Source organism: Sus scrofa, chromosome 7 (genome assembly GCF_000003025.6).
Source record: "Sus scrofa isolate TJ Tabasco breed Duroc chromosome 7, Sscrofa11.1, whole genome shotgun sequence".
In the NCBI taxonomy this organism is placed as follows: Eukaryota; Metazoa; Chordata; class Mammalia; order Artiodactyla; family Suidae; genus Sus; species Sus scrofa.
This window is the reverse complement of record NC_010449.5, coordinates 68,854,069-68,878,395: the sequence shown is the minus strand read 5'-3', so window position 1 is coordinate 68,878,395 and position 24,327 is coordinate 68,854,069. Positions and strand designations below refer to the sequence as shown.

At 34.3% G+C, this 24,327-nt stretch overlaps 1 protein-coding gene and 1 pseudogene across 2 annotated transcripts in view; both read left to right on the top strand.

Moving 5' to 3' along the window:
* Positions 1 to 23,986, top strand: part of G2E3 (G2/M-phase specific E3 ubiquitin protein ligase) — a 62,661-nt gene extending 38,675 nt beyond the window's left edge. The window contains exons 7-15 of one of the 2 annotated variants that reach the window (XM_001927793.6): positions 48 to 154; positions 1,235 to 1,351; positions 4,085 to 4,209; positions 4,315 to 4,444; positions 5,334 to 5,641; positions 7,861 to 8,042; positions 12,621 to 12,793; positions 20,357 to 20,547; positions 21,446 to 23,986. In XM_001927793.6, the coding sequence (XP_001927828.4) occupies positions 48 to 154; positions 1,235 to 1,351; positions 4,085 to 4,209; positions 4,315 to 4,444; positions 5,334 to 5,641; positions 7,861 to 8,042; positions 12,621 to 12,793; positions 20,357 to 20,547; positions 21,446 to 21,702 (1,590 nt within the window). In that variant the 3' untranslated portion in view covers positions 21,703 to 23,986. The remainder of the gene's footprint in view (positions 1 to 47; positions 155 to 1,234; positions 1,352 to 4,084; positions 4,210 to 4,314; positions 4,445 to 5,333; positions 5,642 to 7,860; positions 8,043 to 12,620; positions 12,794 to 20,356; positions 20,548 to 21,445) is intronic. The other variant, XM_013989056.2, reaches the window with a different exon arrangement.
* LOC106507716 lies at positions 14,691 to 18,339 on the top strand (annotated as a pseudogene).

Below are 24,327 nucleotides of genomic sequence, written 5' to 3'. Positions count from 1 at the left end.
ATAACCTATTAAATTATTAACCATAGATTTTCTATTTCCCACTATAGGTTCAAGCAATAAATGCAGGAGTGTATTTCTTTAGGTGCACAATATGCAATAATAGTGATATATTTCAGAAAGAGATGTTGAGAATGGGAATTCATATTCCTGAAAAGTGAGTAACATTTAGCCTATTGACAAAAAGACATTTTAAATGTAGGATTTAATAATGCTGGAATTAATCATGTCTAAGTAAGTACTCATGGATGAGCAGCTATTCTTTTTATTTCTGTTGGCCATGTCTGCAGTATGTGGAAGTTCCAGGCCAGGGATCATACCCATAGCATAGCAGTAATCCTGAGCTGCTGCAGCAGTGACAACACCAAATCCTTAACCCACTCAGCTTCCAGGGAATTCTGACAAGCAGCTGTTTCAAATAAGGAAATGTAAAGCTGCCATTGCCACCTTTTCCTCCTCTTCCCAAGATTCATAGTTCTTAAGACCAGGTACTGTGACTTAAAATATCTCATTAGTTGTTTATATAGTCTCTTAATTGTACACCTCACTTGTGTATAATATTACTTGATTATACATAAGTGTAATAGGCTTCAAAATGGTATGTATAAATTAAGAGAATCAAGGTGTGGTTTAAATTGTATTTGAAGAATATTCTTAATACTTACAGAGTTCCCATCATGGCTCAGCGGAAATGAATCTGACTAGGAACCATGAGGTTGTGGGTTTGATCCCTGGCCTTGCTCAGTGGGTTAAGAATCCGGCGTTGCCATGAGCTGTGGTGTAGGTTGCAAACACAGCTCAGATCCCACATTGCTGTGGCTGAGGCATAGGCCAGCAGCTGTAGTTCTGATTCAACCCCTAGCCTAGGACCCTCCATATGTCGTGGGTACAGCCCTCAAAAGCAAAAAAAAAAAAAAAAAAAAAAAAAAAAATCTTAATACATAAAGGTGAGAATTCCAGAATTATTACTAAATTTTAAAAATTGAATGTGAAATGTTGGAAAAATGTAAATTTTGAAAAATTTCTACTTAATTTTTCTTTTAGCATTTGAAGCTCACTGTGAGATAATTAACTGTAAGATGAAATGACAGTGATGGATTTATATATTGAAATAAATGATTATTTCTAAAAAGAATAGTATTATCCTTCTTCTGATTTTGTGAAGGGTTTTTAAATTCATTATCAATCATGTGACATTTTAGGACAAAGTGTATTTTATATCTTGCTTCATTTACAGAGATGCATCTTGGGAATTAGAGGAAAATGCTTTTCAAGAGCTTCTGCAGCACTATGAGCATTGTGATGTCCGAAGATGTCGTTGCAAAGAAGGGAGAGACTATAATGTGCCTGATAGGTATATGGGAAAGTTCGGTTGTATACAGTGTCTTTTTTTAAACCTTTAGCTGAGAAAGTAGATGTTCTAGTTAGTGAAATGTAATTTTGCTCTTAGGATATTTGAAGTTTTAACTTGAGGTATGTTTATTAAGTTTTTATTTACATCTGTTTACAGAGAAATTATTGCAGTTGGCCTATTTTTGTGGTGTATTTTCATGAGGCTCTGTTTTCTAGAGTTCTGCTGTTCTATATGGCAGCTACTAGCACTTGACATGTGGCTATTCCCAATTGAGAGGTGTTGTATGTGTAAAATATATACTGAAGATTTATCTTGTGTTTTAGTTTGTTAGGACTGCTATAACAAAATACCAACAACTGGGTGGCTTAAACAACAGAAATTTGTCTTCTTACCTTTATCTTTGGCTTCTAGCCTCTAATATTGTATCGGTAGGTTTAATTTCTATTGAAGCCACTCCTTGGCTTGCACATGACTCCCTTCTAGCTGTGTCCTCGCTTGACAGCCCCTCTATCTGTGTCTTAATCTCTTTTCCTTATTAGGGCACCAGTCATATTGGATTAGGGCCCACTCATATGACTTCATTTTATCTTAATTATCTCTTTAAAGGCCCTATCTCCAAGTACAGTCACATTGTGAAGTACTGGGTGTTAGGCCTTCAACACATGAATTTTGGAGCTGACATAATTCAACCCCTAACAGTAAGGAAAAAGACCTTAAGATGTCTTGTTAATAATTTTTTATATTGATTATATGTCAAAGTTTAAATTTATGTATGGTTTGTATTATATTTCTATTGAAGGACAGTGTTTTAAGAGGTTAGGAAATCAAATTAATATATCAGTGTTTGTTTTGGATCACAATGAAAAGGGTTCGGCATTTGTTATTTATTGATTACCTTTTTGTAGTATCAGTAGAAGTAGACATTAGCTATAATAATCTTAATCATTTTGTGATTTTTGGGTACGCTATACTGTGTGGGATATTAGAAATCAAGAATATCTTCATTTTTTTAAGATGCAGAATGAAAAGTAACATCTAATTTTGTTGAAATTTATATAGGAATTTTTGATAAATTTTTATCCCTCTTATGTAGTCTTAATTAACATGACAGTTTAAAACTTAAAGTGTATAGCAGAATATTGGGAGCCTGATTTCTTATGGAAAGTGATTTGGCTAGGTGAGCTACTGCTTATTTTTTGAAGACTCAGCTTGCCTGTTTTGGAAAGTTTCCCCTAAGAAGCTCTTATTATTCCTGATTCCCCATTCTGGGTTGTTTACACTTCATTATGCTTATTATAATACAATTGACATTATTTAAATTTGTCTTTGCCATTAGACTAAAGATTCTTTAAGGGCAGAGATCTCATTGAACGTGTCAAGTAATGTGTATTCTTGCCTAAGTTACCAGATCTGGTGACCCTGATTATTCATTTGCGAATACCCTAAAAATACCCTACTCAAGAGTTATGCTGAGGCATAGATGAAGATAATGTATATAAGTGTGCTTTATAAATAGTAAAGCACTTTAGAATTCTAAGAAGCAATACATTCTTTAATATTGGGATTTTCTAAATTCATTCTAGGCTATTTTGATTAACTGATAAATATATTTTTTTTATACGACTAGTCACCTAATCATTTGCTACTAAACCGCATTTTCTTTCTGGCAGCTACTTCACCTTTTCTCCTGGGACAGGGGTACCTGCTGTCTGAATTATTTCTTTTAATCTCACTTCCTCTCATTCTAGTGATAGGAAGGCTATTTTGCTGAAAGGCAGCATGGTGTCGTGATTTATCTAGCTTCATTAAGTTGTGAAGTTTAAACTTCATGTATAATGAGTGAGAACTGGGCCTGGTGTATAAGCGCTAATGTTAACTGTTATCTTTCTTCTTTTTCCTTATCATCGTTTGGCAGAACTACCTGGGGAAGAGAGGGAGACACAGAGAGGACACACCTACATATCCATATCCACAGAGAGGGAGGTTTGCCTACTTACCAGAGGGGAAGTTATTTAGCTATCTGTCTTATCACCCACATATGCAAACACCCAGCGAGTATATCCATTTCTACACAGAGAGCATGTACTCATAACCAAAGCAGAACCTGCAGACTATAACCCACACCCATACAGAAAATGTGAATGTGGATGGGCACATGTCACACAATGCAGTGGGGAAACATTGGGAGTGGGAATTTGAGGAGAGCAAATGAGAGAGAATATGATTGTGGGTCAGGTATTAAGTCTGGATCCTGTTGAGCTGCACAGTACCTGAGGTGTCTGAGCAAGCTTATTATAGGAAATAATTCCTCACCATTAACAGGAAAGATAGTATTTTAGGTAAGATAATGTGTTTACTGAATGCTTCTTCCACAGCAGACATACTGACATGGCAGTCTCTCTGTGAGCATAGTCATCTCCAAGTATAAAAGAAAAAAATTTTTCCTTTTTAATCATATTCTTTGTAATACTTATAGTAATTGGGTATATGTGCATATACGTGTTGATATTTAGTTTAGGTATTTTAAGACAGAATATTTAAAGGAGGAGGTTACAAACATAATGAAATAGAGAAAATACTACTTTAGGGAAAAGTAGATTATTTAACTTTGGTAAAAAGATTGGTTATATATATGTGAGGTAAGACAGTGCTGTCTTGTGGTAGTGCTGATGGTTGGGATTAAACTAAGTTTTAATATCAAATGTAAATACCTACTTCTCTTTATGTCCTCAGCAAATGGGAAATAAAGCGCTGTCAGTGTTGTGGTTCTAGCGGTACACATTTAGCCTGTTCTTCGCTACAGTCATGGGAACAAAATTGGGAGTGTTTGGAATGTAGAGGTATTCTCTACAATTCAGGTAATAACTTTGTAATTTTAAATAGATGCTTTTATTTAAATGTATATTATTAAAAAGTTTCTACCTGTATTTCTGTTATGCTAACATTGGGTTTTAAATCTGTAGGCGATTTCCAAAAAGCCAAAAAACATGCATTACCCAACACTAATGTGGGAATAACTGATTGTTTGTTGGAAGAGTCCTCACCGAAATTATCCAGACAGTCACCTGGAGCACAGCGTAAAGATTTGCTGAGGTGTGTATTTTGAATTACTAAAAAATATAAAAGTCTATTTTGAGAAAATTACAACAGTTAGTAGCTATATAGATTTATAGTATTAGCTAATCTTACAATAGTTTGGAAGAGTGTTTTTCAAACTGCAGTCCTCAATTTCATACAAGAAGATGATCCATGGAAATGGCCTCTAACAAAATTATTTTGAGTGTGTTATTTCCAGTTACAGATGGAGAAACTGAGGCACAGAACAATTAAGTTAGTCCATTTAAATGTCTGGAGGTCTTCTTAAGACACTGATTGCTCAGCCTCATGCTCAGGGGTTCTGATTCTGTTTTCTGCTGTGGGACTCAAGAATTTGCATTTCTAACAAGTTTCTAGATGCTAGTGCTGTGGCTGATATCTGGGACCACACTTTGAGAATTACTAATATAGACTAAAAAATACTCTTTAAAAGATTTAAATTCTGTTTAAAATATGCAACTATAGTTTTCTTATATAGTAAGTGGAGATTACGTTTGCTCTATTTTTAAAGGATCTGGTGAACGTGCAATGAGATACAGTTAAGCAAGTATGGCCAGGAAGGTTTGAGCTTTTGACCCTTATACCTGAATCCACCTAACAGATCAAATTTTGAATAATCGTCTATCACCATTTTTATATATCATTTATGACATTAGGTGATTTGAATTTGATAGAAGATTGGGTTAGAGGGACTCAAGAATTTGGAATGAAGGTTATCAAATAACTGTTTTGGGTTCCATTGGCAGCCATTGTCTATGTTTGGGTGGGAGTTGAGGAAGAACTTCCTTCTAATCTTTTTTCCTATTTTTTTAATGGCTGTATAACTTCTGGGTCACATAAAGTACTTCAGAGTATTTACCTCTGTGTTTAAATTCATGTTTTATAGGCAAGGCAGCAAATTTAGACGAGATATTTCGACTCTAATAATAGAGCTAGGATTTCAAATTAAAAAAAAACCTAAAAGATTATTTATCAACAAAGCCAATATATGGAATAGTGCCTTAGACGGATTCAGAAATCAAAGCTTTAATCCTTCATACACAATTGAAGTAGTATATATTAATGAAAATGATCGTTTTGGAAGAGAACAGCCTGGATCAAAGCAAGAATTCCTAAGTCTCTTAATGCAGCAACTTGAGAACTCACCATTGTTTGAAGGGTCCTTGTCAAAGAACTTGTCTCTAAATTCTCAAGGTAATTATTTTTTTTATTATTGTACATACTAAATGTTCCATGTATTAAGAAAGAGATAGTAGGTTAGAATTGATACTTAATACCTGTGGTTAATAAAATAATGACAGAATCACAAAAAAGAGGGGAAGTGATATTTTTAAAATTTAAATTTTGTAGTGAAACCTTTTTTTATTTATGAATGTCCTTAATTTCTTCATAACAGTATCCTCCTCGATGTGATTCCATAATTAAGTATAACTTCTTGAAAATGTACGTTTATTTTTAATTCATTTGAACAGAGTGGCCAAATGAGATGGGTAATTTTTTAAGCTCTTCATGTTCATATATTTGGAATTTGCAGTTGGCATGTTTCTTCACAACCTAGGATTTTTATAATGTAGTTTTTTGGTCCATATGTAACAGATTTTTAATGTAGTTTTGCTTTCAAGAATTTTTTTTTTTCCCACAGATTTACGTATATGATACTTTCATGTCTTTACTTATGGTGGGGAATTAATATGATTAAAATAAACATCTCAAAATACTGGTTAATTCTAAATTCTAGCATTCTTTTTTTAGCAGCTTTTATACTACTTCTGCTGTAATAGGAAATTTTAGAGAGAAAGTGGGAAGACATTTCATTCCATCTGATTTCCTTCTATATTTTCTTTAGAACTTCCCCACCATTGCCTAAAGAATCACTGAAATAATTGAAAAACTGCAAAGGATCATTTGTACTATCTACAGTAAACACAATTCAATTTTATACTCTCATTAAAAAAAAAAAAAAAAAAAAAAAAACTCCTCCAGATAATCAGTGTGTTAATTCAAGACAGTTTTGATGCAGTGGATAGTATATGAATTTAAGTCACAAAATCTGAATTCAGTTTGTACACATCTACTAAAGTAGCTTTATGTCCTTAGATTAATTGCATAGCCTCTCTGGATCTGTTTCTTCATCTGTAAGATATGACTACTAATATGTTAACATATGAGATTGTTATTGAGGAGATACTATTTCAGGTATTAGCAATGTTACTTATTAAACTGCTTTGAACAATTTTTAGAAAAAAAATAATATATATCTTTGTGACTTGTCAAAGTAACTGAAACATGTTACATGACATATTAAAAAGTATTTGGGAATTCCTCAGTGGCTTAGCAGGTTAGGGACCCAGTGTTGTCACTGCTGTGGCTTGGGTCACTGCTGTGGTGTTCTATCCCTGGCCCAGGAACTTCCAAATGATGCAGGCACAGCCAAGAAGAAAAAAAAATTAAAAGCTGTGATGATGTGATAAGGTAGCATATACTGTTGAGACTAAATCTGTGCCATTTTGTGTATCAACAACATTAAAATTGTTCATATCCTTTAAACTACTAATACCATATATAGGAATCTATCCTAATAATCAAGTATATATAAATAACAACATATAAATAGATGTTGATTGTAACATTGTGTCACATATAGTTGAAAATGTTAACAGCCAGGGTAGCCAGAGTAATAATGGCATGGTTTACATTTCAGCATATCGGTACATTAGTCTTAATTCATTCATTAACTGTAGATTTGAATAATTTCAAATAATATTTTAAAAGTTTGTAATACAGTAAGTGGGACAAAAAAAGTCAAACTATATTTATATTTATATAGACACGAGACACAAATACACCATAGTGTGTACACTGGTTATTATGATGGTAGGATTATAGGTCGTTTTATGTTTATTTCATTTTATTTTTTTTTCTTTTTAGGGCTGCACCCACAGCATGTGGAGTTTCCCAGGCTAGGGGTCAAATCGGAGCTTCAGCTGCCAACTTACACAACATGAGATCCAAGCAGCATCTGTGACCTACACCATAGCTTATGACAACACCAGATCCTTAGACCCCTGAGCGAGGCCAGGAATCTGACCGGCATCCTCATGGATACCAGTCAGATTCATTTCTGCTGACCCACAATAGGAACTCTTGGATTATAGGTCATTTTATAAAAAGATTTTCTGTAGTTACATTTTTTTCTGTAGTAGGTTGTTACTTTGTATTCAGAAAAAAATTTTGTCAAATTGTACATTTCAGTTGAAATCTGTATTTCATACATTATAGTTTCTATTAATTAGGTTATTTTAATATTTATCTAATGCTTAGATTTTTATAACTGTTATATATGTATTCATATATATGATGGTTATCATATAATAATAAAAGTATATTTGATATGTTTTTATCTGTATTTACAGCTCTGAAAGAGAATCTTTACTATGAAGCTGGCAAAATGCTTGCCATTTCTTTGGTTCATGGTGGTCCTTCCCCTGGTTTCTTTTCTAAAACCTTGTTTAACTGTCTTGTTTATGGACCAGAAAATACTCAGCCAATTTTAGATGATGTTTCAGACTTTGATGTGGCACAGATTATAATCAGGGTAAGAAATATACCTGTTTGTTCAGATGTAAATATACCTACTTTCTAGGTATATTTAAATATAAATGATTGATATGCAATAGAATAATACTCTTGTGAAGTAGTTAAGGGGTGTCAATGTTTTTGTTTATCAGCAGGTTAACAACCACTTAAACTTACTACAGGTGTCACTCCCACTTTCTTGATAGCAGGAGTGCTCAGTACTTTACACCAGGCTGATTTTGAGGCCTATAACATTCTCAGAGTTTGGGTATGCTGGAAAAATCAACCAGGTGCTGGTGGATTTTGATACTGTTACATTTTAATTGGGACCCATTTCAGATGCAGCCTTAGTGCCAGAGATCTGAGGTTATTTGACCCTTTATTCCTAGTGATTTTGTGAATGGTGTACCTGCAACCCCTGGCATCAAGGTCCCTGTAGAGATGGTGTTAAAGATGGTCAGTGAGATTAAGAATACTCCTGATATTTTTCAAATTATGTATGACTTAACTCAAAGCCCCAGGAAGTGCTTACTAGGAGTAAAAGGTTCTTGTTCTATTTTTAGAAATATAAAATAAAATAAAACAAAAATAGATGTAAAGGCCAGACAGCTAGAGATCAAAGTGCCAGGTTTAATGTTAGTAAAACCAGTTGGATAATGTGATTTAGATCTGTGGTCGAAATGGCTTGCTAACACTCCTCAGACTGAAACGGATGTATTCGCCTTGCCAGAATCGATATAAGGCAAGTTCCTTGTTGCATATGAGAGAGAAGATGAAAGTACACTTTCCTGTAGGCAGATAAATCTATCGAGAAGGAGGTTACCAATAGAGAATTTATCCTTCCTCTTCCTGGGAGATATGAGTGATAGGTGGAGAGCAAGATTAGACAGAATCTCCTCTTTATGGAAACAACTGGGGAGACTAGTGTTCCTTACTAAAAATAGTTATCATTTATTAAGACTGTTAGATGTACAAATACATTTTACATGTATTAACTCAATTTATTTGTCATAATACCCTATAAGTATCATTGCCCTGATTTATCATGTTACTGATTTAGAAACTAAGATAATGAAATCCATCTAAATTTTCTTCCCTTAACCTCCTACCTACTCAAGCCCACTCTATCCATTTTCTCAGTTAATAGGCATTATAGTTTAATGGTTAAAAATAAATGCTCAGAAGCTACATTTTAGTTTGCAGTAAGTGGTATAAGCTATATGACCTTGGAAATGTTGGTTAATTCTGTTAAGCCCTAGTTTCTAAAATGCAAAGTAAGGGGAGTTCCCTGGTGGCTCAGTGGGGTAAAGATCTGGCATTGTTAACTGCTGTGGCTCAGGTTTGATCCCTGATGCGGAAATTTCTGTGTGAGGCAGGTGCAGCCAAAAAAAAAAAAAAAAAAAAATCCAGAAATAGACAAAAACCAAAACCACAAAGAAACATGGAAGTGTGTTGTTTTAATAATTCTATTTATTTTGTCCAATACTCCTCATTCTAAAATGATATTTCATTGTTTGTTTGTTTTTAGCCGTGTCCTTGGCATGTGGAAGTTCCTGGGCTGTGGATTGAACCCAAGCCACAGTGGCAGCCTGAGCCACTGAAGTGACAATGCTAGATTCTTAACCCTGTGTACCACAAGAGAACTCCTAAAATGATATTTTCAATTAACCCTTTAGCTCTTCAATTTATTTTTTCTTTTTACCTCTTTACCAAAATGTATTTCAACTTTGTTGTCTCCACTTCCTCTTTCCTACTAATTTTTTAACCTATGGTCAGACTCCTGTTCGCGTTACCACTCTTCTGAGTTAGCTACTTCATGACTGATACCCATGGATCTAAATCTCCACGTGCAAAGAAAGGCCTTTCTTTCCTAATTCCTCACCTCCCCTGACTTCTGCAGTAACTACTGTATTTGAATTCCCCCCTACTGTTTTCTTTAGTATTCTGTCCCCTTCTACTTTTGACTACTTCTGTTTTATTTATTTATTTTTGCTTTTTAGGGCCACACCCATGGCATATGAAAGTGCCCAGGCTAGGGGTCCAGTCAGAACTACAGCCGCCGCAGTGCGGGATCTGATCTGAGTCTGTGATCCACACCACAGCTCATGGCAACGCCTGATCCTTAAGCCACTGAACAGGGTCAGGGATCGAACCCACATCCTCATGGATGCTAGTCGAATTTGTTTCTCCTGAGCCATGACAGGAACTCTGCTACTGTCTTTTTTAATACTTCTTTCTGTCCCTGAAACTTAGGTATTTTTCACTGTTGTCTTAACAGTCCTTCTGTATACTATTTGATTTTTTTGTTTGTCTTGGCTTTGGGGGGGGTTGTTTCTGTTTTTTTTAGGGCTACACATGTGGCATATGGAAGTTCCCAGACAGGCTATGGTCAAATTGGAGCTGCAGCTGCTGGCCTACACCACAGCCACAGCAACACAAGATCCGAGCCACATCTGCAACCTACACCACAGCTCATGGCAAGGCTGGATCCTTAACCCACTGAGCAAGGTGAGGGATCCAACCCAGATCCTCATGGATGCTAGTCAGGTTCATTACCGCTGAACCACAATGGGAACTCCCTCCTCTATACCATTTGGAAGGCATCTTCTGATCCTTAATCTTTCTGATGATTTACAGACCTATATTTTTGAGCCTCTATAGAGTTTTATATCCAGATAAGATCTGGGTCTTCCTACAGAATTGAGCCCAACACATTTGACAGAACTATTTTTGCCCCCCCCCCCGCCTGATTTTCCTTTTCTTTTCAAGAGACATATTTCCAAGTTATGTTAGAGACAAGGTCATTTTACTCTTCTATACTTCATTCATTAATTTATGTCAAGTCATTGTCTCTGAGAGTGGCCTGGCCTGCTTATTTATAGTATGCTACTATACCAAACTAAGATTATTTCTAAATTTAAACTATTAAGACATTATTTTAATCTTAATTCAGGATGATTCTTTCATGAGTACAGATTTGACCACATTGCTTTCTTCCTCAGGAATCCTAATGGATTCTCATTGTGTAAGACTTCCAACACACCTCATGGCTTTTTAAGGCTGCAGGTATGGCGTATGGAAGTTTCTAGGTTGGGGGTCTTATCAGAGCTAGAGCTGCCAGCCTGTGCTACACAGCTACAGCAATGTGGGATCCTAGACGCGTCTATGACCTACACCACAGCTCACAGCAACAGTGGATCCTTAACCCACTGAGAGGGTCCAGGGATCAAACCCACATCTTCATGGGTACTAGTAAGGTTCGTTACTGCTGAACCACAATGGGAACTCCCTCTTCATGGCTTTATCTATAGAGGAGTTTCTATACTCCTAGCCAGTATTTCCTCATTAATTTAGTCCAAATATACTTTCTACCCCCTTTTGTTCTATCGCTGAAATAGAGTAATGAACCAAACAAAGCCCTGCCTCCTTGAAAATTTACATATTAGTGGAAAGACAAGATGAACAATGTGTAATATACTGTTATATAGTAAAATGTATTATAAAAATAGTAGTGCAGAATATGAAGCAGGATATCTCTTCCAAGATAATGCTTGGCCATAATAAGTTAGAGCGTAGGCTAAGCTTCTGTAAGAAAGGAACCCCAAAAACAATGGCTCAAAAAAGGCAGATAGTTATTTTTCTCTGAAATCTAAATTTTAGTTAGGATTTGGCTAATTATAGCCATATGCCAAGTCTTGCCTTTTTAAAGTTTTATTGGAATATGACCACACCCATTTGTTAGGTGTCTATGACTGCTTTTATGGTACACTGGTGGAGTTGAGTAGTTGCAATAAGTTGTGATATGGCCCACAAAGCGTAAAATGCTATCTGGCCTTTACAGAAATGGCTCCTGTTTCAGAGGTACAATTGTGATAGACAAAGTCATCTAGGGAATTGAATTCCTTCCTCTCCTTGTAAAGTCATTTAGGATATTGTCTTCGTAGCTGAAGTTTGCTCTCAAGGAAGAAAGTGGAAGTAGAGTGCAAGAAAATTTAACACATTTTTTACTTGTATCCCATTGGACAGCTCTTAATCACATAAGGCCACATCTAGCTGTGAGGAATCTTTGGCTTTGTGCCCAGATAAAACTTGGAGTGGTGGGTTAGGGAAGATGAGACAACTTATGGTCAACTATTTGAGCTTGGAGTCAAGAAAAGCTTCTAAGATCACAGTAGTGATGTGATATTATGGAATCATGTAAATACCTAGGGGAAGAGATTTTTCGAAATAAGAAATAGATTTTCCATTCACATGGACTATTGTCTGCCTCCTATTTGTATCTTCTGTAACTTTGTTCAGGAGCTAACCTACATAAAAATGTCTGGCACATATATGGTCAAATATTTCTTTGTTTATGCTGTTCCCTCAAATCCTCTGTTTGAATCTATCCATTTTTTAAGGTTTCAGCTGTCCTTTTGATTGTAATTTTTATTAAACTGGATTGTCAGGCATTTATTTTAGGAAAATAGTTCTTAGTATACTTTTACTTTACCCTGGTGTATTCAGGAGTTGAGTAGAAAGTGAAAGGTCTCTTTAAAATGTAAATATCTTTCACAAGTAAATGAGTAAACCCAGTGTGTTTTCTTCTTCATTACAGATAAATACTGCAACAAGTGTAGCTGACTTAAATTCTTTAATAAATGATTGTTATAACTACCTAGAACTTATTGGTTGTCTAAGACTTATAACATCAATAAGTGATAAATATATGTTGGCAAAGGACATACTTGTTTATCATGTAATTAAGAGAGTCCAAGCACCTTTTGAAAGGTAAGTTGTTTAAATGTGAAAGGTTCTCTCAAATTACACATTTAAGTGGTTATCTTATAATGTGAGATATATTTGATAACATTGAAATGCTGTTTTAAAGTAATGCTTTAAAACTAACCTCTTAAACATAAATACTATTCAGGCGATACTCTACAGAATTACTTAAAAGTGTGTTATTTAGGTAGGAAAAGTAATCATCTCAATTTTTTTTAAAAGACTTTTTTTTAAATTTTTTAGAAAATTTTTTAGAAAATCCGGGTTCTCAGAGACAATGGTGAATTAGAGTATGAAATAATTCCTGGATTTATTCCACATTTCTTAAATAGTAGTCACAGAATAGCAGTACTAACATTATCATCAATGACAATTTTATTGAAAAACAAAGTTATGTTTCTGTTTCTCTTTGTTCTCAAACTGTGTAATCAGATCACTGTGTTATTATACAAATTGTATTCAGATAAGTATAGCTTTCATCCTTATCACATCTACCTTCTATCCCTTTATGAAGTAACCATTTTAATGGCTTATAGTTTATTTTTCCATTACTTATTCTTTTTATGACCACACCTGTGGCATGTGGAAGTTCCTGGGCCAGGAATTGAATCTGAGCTGCAGTTATGACCTACACCACAGCTGTAGCAACACCAGATTATTTAACCTGCTCTGCTGGTCTGGGGATTGAACCTGCACCTCTCCAGCAACCTGAGCTGCTGCAGATAAATATATATATATAATAGTATGTGTATGTATTTATTTCTTTTATTAGATAAATAGTAATATACCATCCACCCTTTTTTCTACTCATTTTTTACTTGATGATGTTATATATTCTGGAGATCACTCCATAATAGTAAGTAGACATAGTCTTCATTCTTTTTTAAAGCGCTCTACAGAACTTCAGCACTCTTCCAAATTAAAATATAATATGACATCATAAGCTTAAGCAATTATAAAGGATATAATTTCCAGTGTATTTTTAATACTGTAATTTTTCGGTAAGATTTTTATTTTTTCTGTTATACTTGATTTACAACATTGTCAATTTCTGCTGTACAGCAAAGTGACCCAGTCATATATATACACACACACATACGTGTATATATATATGTGTGTGTGTGTACATTCTTTTTCTCGCATTATGTTCCATCGCAAGTGACTAGGAGGATATAGTTCCCTGAATATTGCAATTTAAAATAACACTGTTACATAGCTCTTTAAAATGTATCCAAATGTCTTCTGACTATAAGACTCTCAGATAGCAACCTTTTCTTACAGTTAGAATTACCATTCATAATTATGATTAATAGACAAAATAATCCAAATGTATAAGTTTTTAGTTATTTTATTTTTTGTATTATTATTATTATTATTTTTGCTTTTTAGGGCTGCATCTGTGGCACATGGAGGTTCCCAGGCTAGGGTTCGAATTGGAGCTACAGCTGCTGGCCGACACCACAGTCACAGCAACACCAGATCTGAGCCGCATCTGCAACCTACACCACAGCTCACAGCAACGCCAGATCTATAACCCACTGAGCGAGGCCAGGAATCAAACCCACAACCTCATGGTTCCTAGTTGGATTTGTTATCGCTGCACCACAATAGGAACTCCCTGATAGTTATTTTAAAACTTATTTGAAATGTATTTCTTAATGACATAGATGTACATAGTACTTCTCTCCTACTCCCCGAGTAGTTCATATATCTACAGATGTATTTTTTTTCATTGCTGTATCCGAATTCATTCTCTTTGTTAATTTTTGTATTTACTTACTTTGATTTTTTAGTTTTGTTTTGTTTTAATAGGTAGGAGTAGTATAAATGTCAGGAAAAGCTTCCCTATATAAGTGGTGTTTAAATAAAACATGAATTTTAAATAGGAGTTAGACAGAAGAAGATGAAGAGAGCAAGAGAAAAGCTGAGCACTGATACCTCCTTTTATGTGAAAGATAAATCAGAGAGCAAAGAACAATATTTAACAACTCTGAGCTCATAAGAGTTCTATATATATCAGAAATAACATGGAAATGGAAAGCCATAGTACCCTAGATGTCATATGAAATCAGAACCCTCAGTTTGCCCCAAATGTGGGTTTGGCATCCTGAATGGACCCTAATCTAAAGCAAAGACATTAACAAAGTATTGGTCATAGGATATAGTACTTAGTGCGAGGTAAAAAAGCAAATACATAATATTTAGGGAAATGTCTATGGCCAGAGCTTAATACGAATGCTAAAGAAACATTAGTACAGAAGAGGAGTTCCCAGTAAAAGACAAAACAACACAACCATTCAAAACAGCAAGTACTGGGAATAGCAAATCAAGGATTTAAATAATAGGACAAACTGAATGAGGCAAAGAAGTGCTCTTATAGTGATTTAAAAAAGAAAAAAAAATTGAAAACAAAACAATCAAAAAAAACACACAAAACGTAAAATGTGAAATGCATCAAATAGTGCTTCTAAGTTGAAAAATGATCATAGGAGTTCCCGTCGTGGCGCAGTGGTTAACGACTCCGACTAGGAACCATGAGATTGCGGGTTCGGTCCCTGCCCTTGCTCAGTGGGTTAAGGACCCGGCGTTGCCGTGAGCTGTGGTGTAGGTTGCAGACGCGGCTCGGATCCCGCGTTGCTGTGGCTCTGGCGTAGGCCGGTGGCTACGGCTCCAATTAGACCCCTAGCCTGGGAATCTCCATATGCCGCGGGAGCGGCTTAAGAAATAGCAAAAAAAAAGACAAAAAAAAGAAAAATGATCATAGACATCCACTTCTGGATAATGTGCTAACAACACTCCTCCCTCTGTTTTTCCTGATAAGTATAGTTAAATACTTTGGATTGTATATAAAACAAACTTAAGAAAAATTTTGAAACTATCTTAGTTTCAAAATTTGAAAGGTAGTGGGGTGAAAACAGACCAGCTAGGAATCTCAGCAAGGACATAGCAGAAGAAGTCTAGATATTCTTATTTGAAGGAAAGCTAAGAGTTTTTGTCCTCATCAGACCTGTCCTAAGAGTGATTGTGGGAATTTTTTGAAGCAGCAAATTATTAAAGATGGAATCTTGGAAAATCAGGAAGGAAGATAGAATAATGAAAAGAATAAAAAGCACGTTTCCTTCTCCTCTTGGGTTTGCTAAATTTATTTGATGGTTGAGGCGAAAATTTAATATTCTCTAATGTGGTTCACAGTGTATATAAAAGAAATATTTAGGAAATTATAAACAGCAAAAGGCAATGGGACCTAAACGGAAGTAATGTTTCTATTCTTGAACTGATAAAATCTTGGCTCTTTGCCACCTTACTGTCAGAATGACATTCCAAAAAAAGTTGACAGCACTCTAAGAGGATGTACAGTTATTGTGAAAGGCCCCCAGAGGCACTCTGAAGAGGGACTTCAACCACATCAACGTAGAAATTGGCTTTCTTGGAAATAAAAAGAAGAGGCTCAGCGTTGACAAGTAGTGGGCAAATAGAAACTGGATGCTGATTGCACTATCTGTAGTTATGTACAGAACATGATCAAGGGTATTACACTGGGTTTCCATTACAAGATGAGGTCTGTGTATGTTCACTTCACCATCAGTGCCATTATTCAGGAGACTGGGTCTCTTATTGAAATAGAAGTTGGGGGGGGGGGAGGTGTGAAAAATGCATTTGCAGGATGCAGATGAGGCCAAACATTGCTTGCTTAGTGTCTGAAGCTCAGAAAGATGAATTGATTCTTGAAGGAAACAGCATTATCAAATTCAGCTGCTTTGATTTCAGTAAGCTACAACAGTTAAGAACAAGGATATCAGAAAAGTTTTGGGCATTATCTCTGTTTCTGGAAAAGGAAGCAGTTAAGCAGGCTGATGAGTAAGAAGATATGAGTTGTATGGCTACAGAAACAGCAAGATGCCAGATGATTCTTCAGATTTATTTGTGATTTTTAAAGATAAAGTTCTATTGACTTGAAAAAAAAAATCTATACAAAGAGACACACTTGAAACACTACAGATAAATATGGAGTCCAAAGAAGAAAAAGTATTCAAGTAACCCACAGGAAAATAAGGAAAAGGAAAGAAACAAAAATGATCATGGAAATGAACACTTGATGCTTGTTAAATGCGAGGCAATTGAAGTGAAAACCAATGATCTAAGAGTTCCTGCTCTGGTGCACTGGGTTAAGAATCCAACTGCAGTGGCTATGGGTCTCTGCAGAGGCACAGTGGGTTAAAGGATCTGGCGTTAACACAGCTGCAGCTTAGACTCAGTCCCTAGTCTGGAACTTCCATGTGCTCTGATTATGGCCATTTAAAGAGAAAAGGAAGAAAGAAAACTAAAGATCTAGAGGAGAAATAAGAGGATTTTTCTCATAAAAGAAAGAAAGGGTTTGAAAACAAGTTGTCCTGAACTTCAGAGTAAGAGAACCCACACATGTATTTAGCTTTGAAAGGATGGAGGCAGGACAATATTATAGAAAATGCTGCCTGAGAAATTCTCAGGTTCACAGGGCTTAACGTGCTAAAGTTTAGTGTACTTTGTGATGAAACTGCATTCTGAGCAAAAAGGCATTATTTAAAAATATATATATCATCAATTATACTGAAAACCTTTTTCAGTCACAACAACATTGAAAATAGCCAAGATAATAACTTTGAGGGGGGAAGTAAAAACATTTTGAGACAGATTTACTTCTTTTCTAAAGAGATTAATAAAATAAGGAAGAAAGAAATTGAACCCAGAGGAAAAAATAAGACACAAGCAGCACCAGTCAGCAAAGAAGTGAAAAAAATCTGAATAAATAAAAACAAGTACTGACCTTTAAAAACCAAGTTTTGGTAAAAAATAGTTAAAATACTAGCGATTAGTCAATCTATAAGAAAAGAAGGGACATCACTGCATTCATTGTTTTAAGGGGCTTGTATTCTTGAGGTAGTAGTGGGAAAGCATTAATTAGCTTTTAGAGTGTTAAACCAAGTATGTATCTTTTAAGGGAAATTTTTAAAATAACAAGAACAGGGTATGTTAACTTCCAAAACAGTTTGATGGGAGTGGGGACAGAAATCAGGAAAATATATTTAATCATACAGTGAACAGAAAAAGAGGAGTAAAATGAAGCAAGGAAAAAAATGTTCAAAGAAAAACGTGTTCAAAGGTAGAAAAATAATCTAAACATATAGATAATTATAATACATGTAAATAGCTTAAATTCTTGTATTAAAAGACAGGATTAAATTGCATCGCAAATAAATGACTTCAAAGCAAAAAAAAAAAAAAATTCTAATAATTTTTTTTAAAAGCTTTGTCCTTAAATGACCCTAATAGTGTTAAAAAGAACAAATTCTCTAGGAAGATTAAACAGTTTTGAATCTGTTTGTGCCTAATAACATGGCCTCAAAATTTACTACCATTTTTTAGGAGTATTTAAAAGGAAACAAGGCAAGTAGAACATTTAAAAAAACCTTTAAAAAACATTTAAACCTTTAAAACCTTTAAAAACATTTAAAAACCTTTAAAAACATTTAAAAAAAGAGTTCCCATCGTGGCTAAGTGGAAACAAATCCGACTACGAACCATGAGGTTGCAGGTTCAATCTCTGGCTTGTGGGTTAGGGGTTGCCTTGAGCTGTGGTGTAGGTTGCAGACACGGCTCAGATCTGTCATTGCTATGGCTCTGGCGTAGGCCTGCAGCTACAGCTCCTATTGGACCCCTAGCCTAGAACCTCCACATGCCACGGGCGCAGCCCTAAAAAAAAAGCAAGAAAAAAAGGAGTTCCCGTCATGGTGCAGTGGTTAACGAATCCGACTAGGAACCATGAGGTTGCGGGTTCGGTCTCTGCCTTTGCTCAGTGGGTTAACGATCCGGTGTTGCCGTGAGCTGTGGTGTAGGTTGCAGACGCGGCTCGGATCCTGCGTTGCTGTGCCTCTGGTATAGGCCGGGGGCTACAGCTCCGATTCAACCCCTAGCCTGGGAACCTCCATATGCCTCGGGAGCGGCCCAAGAAATAGCAACAACAACAACAACAACAAAAGACAAAAAGACAAAAAAAAAAAAAAAAAAAAAAAAAAATCTTGCTTTAGTGCACTCCACTAATAAATTAAAGGAAAAAAAACAGTCACCATACAGATGTAGATGCAAGAAAATCAGTTGATAACATTTAAATATTATACATGATTTTAAGCTCACAATTTGAAACATCCTTATAAAGATTATCTTCTAAATGTCCAAAACATTATCCTTAGTTGTGAAGTGTGATTAGGCATTCATCTTAAGGCCATGACAAGCCTGAGGGATACATGTAATCACCCTCTTCCCTTCTACAATATACTGGAAGTCCTAGCGAAGCAACAAGACTAAATGAATAAGTTAATGTTACTAAGGGTTGAAAGAACTAAAATTATCATTAGTAGTCTACATAATTGTCTAACTAAAAATAGCCTTAGGAATTCTTCTATAAAGAATGTAGCAAAGCTACTGTATACAAGAGCTAAAAGATTGTAGCAGGGAAGTTTGTAGATGAGAGGAATGGTTAAAAAAACGGTTAATATTAGAATAAACTGTGCAAAAATTCATAATTTGATTTGGGGATTTATGGTAAAAGGTGGGATAAAAGAATGTTTCATAGCAAAGATAGAGTGGAAGCTACTAGAGTTGCAGGTGTTTTGAGGTCTTTGTATTGTCCAGGAAGAGAGTAAATACCTGATTGGCTTTAAATTTCAAATATGCCATCATTCATGAACTTAGGGCAGTTATTCCTGAGATGTAGAAGGAAGTGGAGGAAAAGTGAATAGGAAAATAAGGAAACAGCAAATGTAGGAGGGTCTTTCACATAGGTTGTCTCAAAGGAAAACGGGATTTAGTGAATTTTTTTTCCTTATTCAAAAATGGGAAAGAGAAGTAGATTTTTGTGTACTTGAAGAAGAGGTAATAGAAGGAAGATGAGTCAGTGTAGCAGAGTACCAAAGGAGGTGTGTAGGGAATCCAGAGCCGCAGTTAAGGGCTTGGTCTGGTAAGCAAAAGTGGTATTCCATTCCCTGCTTATTAGTGAAAATGTGAATTTTAAAAAAATTCTTATCTTACTAGTATTTTGTTAACAGTGCATTAATATTTTATGTATTTCATGTTGGATTGTTTTAGAAAAGTGATTTGTGTTTTTCGTATGTTAGGAAATTTAGTTTTCTGTCATGTATATTAAAAATATTTCCCACTTTGTTTTGTCTGTTAATTTATTTTTAGCAATACATAAATTTAAAATTTTTTATGTGGCTAAAATTTATCATTCTTTTTCTTTGCAATCTCTTGAAAACTTCATTTTTATACTAACTAGTTTTGAAGTGTAAAATTGTAGATGTCTGCTTTATTCCTCTTAATAGAGAATATTATTAGCTTAATTCAGAAACTTCTATAAAGCCAAGCATTGTAGGCATGCAAAATATTAATACATTTCTCTATTACTGATTTGAAAATATGTATAATGTATCCATATTTTTCTTTTTCCTCACACCCAATTATGTGGTAGTAAATTGCTGGAAATGTTCATTCTAAACACATGTGTATGAATGTTGACTCATTATTTTTCTTAAGTTTTAAACAGGGTCTGAAGACTCTTGGTGTTTTGGAGAAAATTCAGACTTATCCAGAAGCATTTTGTAACATCTTCTGTCATAAACCTGAGAGTCTTTCTGCAAAAATTCTTAGTGATCTATTTACAGTACATACATTATCTGATGTACAGGCTTTGGGGTTTTGGAACAGTTACTTACAGGCTATTGAGGGTATGTGGATTTTTTATTTTTATTTAACTGGGTTAGAAATTTTGTTTTGGGATATTAGCTTATTTGAGATTTGTATTTATGGTAAGACTTTGATCTATTACTTATTTGTACTTATTTATAAAACTTTCTTCAAAACAAGTTTATATGACTGACTTGAAAGTGGTGAGGATGAAAAAAAGTTAAAGTACTGTTTTTCACGTGTTTTCTTCTAGATAATTTGAGATGAAAAGCATTCCTCCTAGAAGACTAAGTATGGGTGATTCCCACAGCATAGTCTCAAAGCTAGTCATCTATTTCATCTTTTTAAATTTTAAGTTAATTGAATTTCTCATCCATTGGTCAGAGAACGATAATATTAATCATTGAATGTTAGCAATGTAAATTCATTCCTTGTAATAGGGAGTCAAAAATTTTAACTTTCAGTTGAAAATATTTTAGCTAGGTTGTTTGGATGTTTCATACAACTTAGTTTTTCCTCTCTGCATTTGTTGAAATAGTTGATCAAATAGTAATGATCTAGAAATGGCTTTAAATTGTAGTATCATATCCCCTAAAGATAGAGTTTTAAAACTCCCTGAACCTCTGGACTATATGATAATTTTATATTAAGGAAGGCATTCAGATATACGATGAGTGGGTCAACCAAATTATGTCTATGAGTCCTACTTGGAAATTCAAATTTACATGTATTCAATAGTCTGTTTTCCTGTTATGTCATTGTACTTGGTGATTTTGTCTCTTATGCATCTACTCTGTGGAGATGCATAATGTGGGAGTCTGCCATTTTAACATTTCTAGTTTAGTTGGGGAAATGTCTGTGATGGTAGCAATATATAACATGGATTTTTGTTTTCTTTTTCTCTCTCTTTTTTTTTTTTTTTTTTGGTGTTCTTTTCAGATGGTAAGTCTACAGTAACAATGGAAGATATTCTTATTTTTGCAACTGGTTGCAATTCCATTCCACCTGCTGGATTTAAACCTACTCCTTCAATTGAGTGCCTTCATATGGATTTTCCTGTCGGAAACAAGTGTAATAACTGTTTAGCTCTTCCAATCACCAGTACATACAAAGAATTTCAAGAAAATATGGACTTTGCCATAAAAAACACTCTAAGATTAGAAAAGGAAGAAAATTCTCACTTCAGTGGACATTAAATGTTTTGAACAAAGATGCTTCTTTAAAAGCTGCTATTGACACTTTGTTTCAGTGATCTGTCCATCATCACTTTTAAACCAGCTTGGCCCAATAAAAATTACCATACGAATATAAAGGAATGTTTTGGCCGCTTAAACTAAAAAAATTTTTTGTTAAGATGTACCAGTCAAAGTTAATATTTTTCTATTTTCTTAGTATACATGCTTCATAATCCTCAATATAAATACTTTTAAAATGGCTGTACAGATTTTCTCCAAGTAGCGTGGTATATATAAGAAAAAAACCTGACTCACTGTTTTTGTAAATTAGGATGATAACTTGTGGCTATAGGATGCCACAATGACTTTTCTAATTTTATGCAATTTTCAAATTGCTACTTATTTTATTTTAAAGCATTAAATAAGGAAAGCTAAATGATAAATCTTGTTATGTTAATCAAAGGCATATATTTTGGGGTATATGTTATATGTATCCTTTTCTGGGATGGCACTAAATTAGTTGTTAAACATGTTTTTAGATTACTGAGTTATATTAAAATAGATCCACACTGCAATTGATTATACCTAATGGGAAGTATTATATAAAAAGCAGAATTGCACAAATATTCTACAATCTATGGACCTTCCTTAGTTTTGAAACACTTGTGAGGTAGATTAGAATATAGTTGAAAATTCCTAAGTAAGTGTCTTTAAAGCCTTGGCTTTAAAATCATGGCATTTTGTTGTTGTTTCTTTATCCCATTATGTCTGATCCACAATCACTTAGGTATTTGAATAGAATGATCTCTGGATTGCCATTTGGTAGGCTTTGCTATTTGACAGTTATTTATTATCAAGATGGTTGTATGATAGGTAAGCTGGCACCATTGCATTATAGTTATCTTTGCTTTTGAAATCTAGTTGTTATATAAACAATGTAGAAATATGTAAGAAGTGGAATGAAAAAACCCATTGTAATCTCACCATGCAGAATTAACTATTGTGTCCCTGTGTAGCGGTCCATAAACACTTTGTTTCCTTTCTTTTTTAACCTTACTAATGCTACTAAAAGTCAAAGAACATCTAGAAGTAACAAGAAATTATGTAATAACAATTTGAAGATACATAATGCCATACTTATTTCTCCATATTTGTACTCTTGCAAAAGAAGAGATTGGAAAAGTCTAATATCCCTAATCTGTTATGTTATAAATGGGTTTTTCACCAAAATAAATAAGAGGTAAATTGCTTGGTTTTAAACACATTTTTCTTGCTGTATAAGGTGCAGGTATCAGCCATCATATTCTAATCCTCAAGAAACATCCACAAATTACTGATTTTTTTTTTTTTTTTTTGCCACATCCTAGTATGTGGAAGTTCTGCAAGCCAGTGATCAAACTCATGCCACAGCAGTGGCAATACTGTATTCTTAACCCCTTGAGCCACCAGAGAACTCCCAAATTACTGGTATTTTTTTAAGGCAAATGACAGGATTGGTTTATTACTGGTAATATTTCTCTTAATACCAAAGGGAAGCTAAAACAATCCTGTTATAATTTTGTTACATTTATTAACAGACGCAGCAATTAAAGTAACACTTTAAGTTGAAGGTTTTAAAACATTAAAGATTTCTTTGTCTCGTGTTGAATTCTGTTACATTATCAAAAGTAATTAAAGCATCAGTTATCAAAAAAGAGGTTTAATATATAATATAAACCTCAGCCTCACTGTATAGCTTTTATTCCAAATGTGTTGATAAATTGGACATTTTATTTCTTAACCTACCTAGTTTTTCTAAAGTTTAAAAAGCCCTTAAACCAGTACAAACCAGAAAACCTAATTAAAGCTATATTCTGGTTATTTGTACTTTGAATTAATTTTTCCTGCAGTAGCATTAAAGCTGTTAAATACTTACATGCTTTTTGAGTGGGGAGGGCTGTTAGGGATCCATTGTGCTTGGGTTAGCTACAATTAACAGTATTTCATTTCCTCTTCTATGTGTAAATAGAGACTTAGGGATAGGTGGTATAAGTAATAATTTAGGATATTCATATGTTAAAATGAAGTATAAATATTCATATTATAAAATATTTTCTGGTTTTAAGGATGTTCCAGAAGGGTGATTTTTAGATTAATTTTTATAGTCAAGATATATCAGAAACCTGTAGGTTAATTTATTTTCTGCTGCATTGCTGTGTCAAATGGTTGGTATTACAATTGTTCTTTTTCTATTCATTGTTATAGCCAATGCACGGTTCTTACTGACATTGATTTTAAAAAAGGAATTATAAAGTTTTAAAATGTGTGTATGTATTTCTTAAATATTTCAATCATCTAAATGTCATATTTCAGGCTTGATTTCTTTTGCCCTCAATATCAAGAAAAACTATAAATTCACCTCTTAGGCATCTATTGATAATGGTCTTAGGTTAGTTTTATATTCATTGTTTTTAAACAGTTTTACATTTTTTGGTTTGTGAACTTCATCTTAAGGCATTTTATACAATTCTCTATTCTTGAGCTTAGTACAAGTACTTACTATTCTTGTTCTACTATTTTAGTATTTAAGGTAAAGATTCTTTAAGACATAAGCTAGCTCATGATTTTATACTTTATAATATTTAATTTCCATATTATAAATAAGAC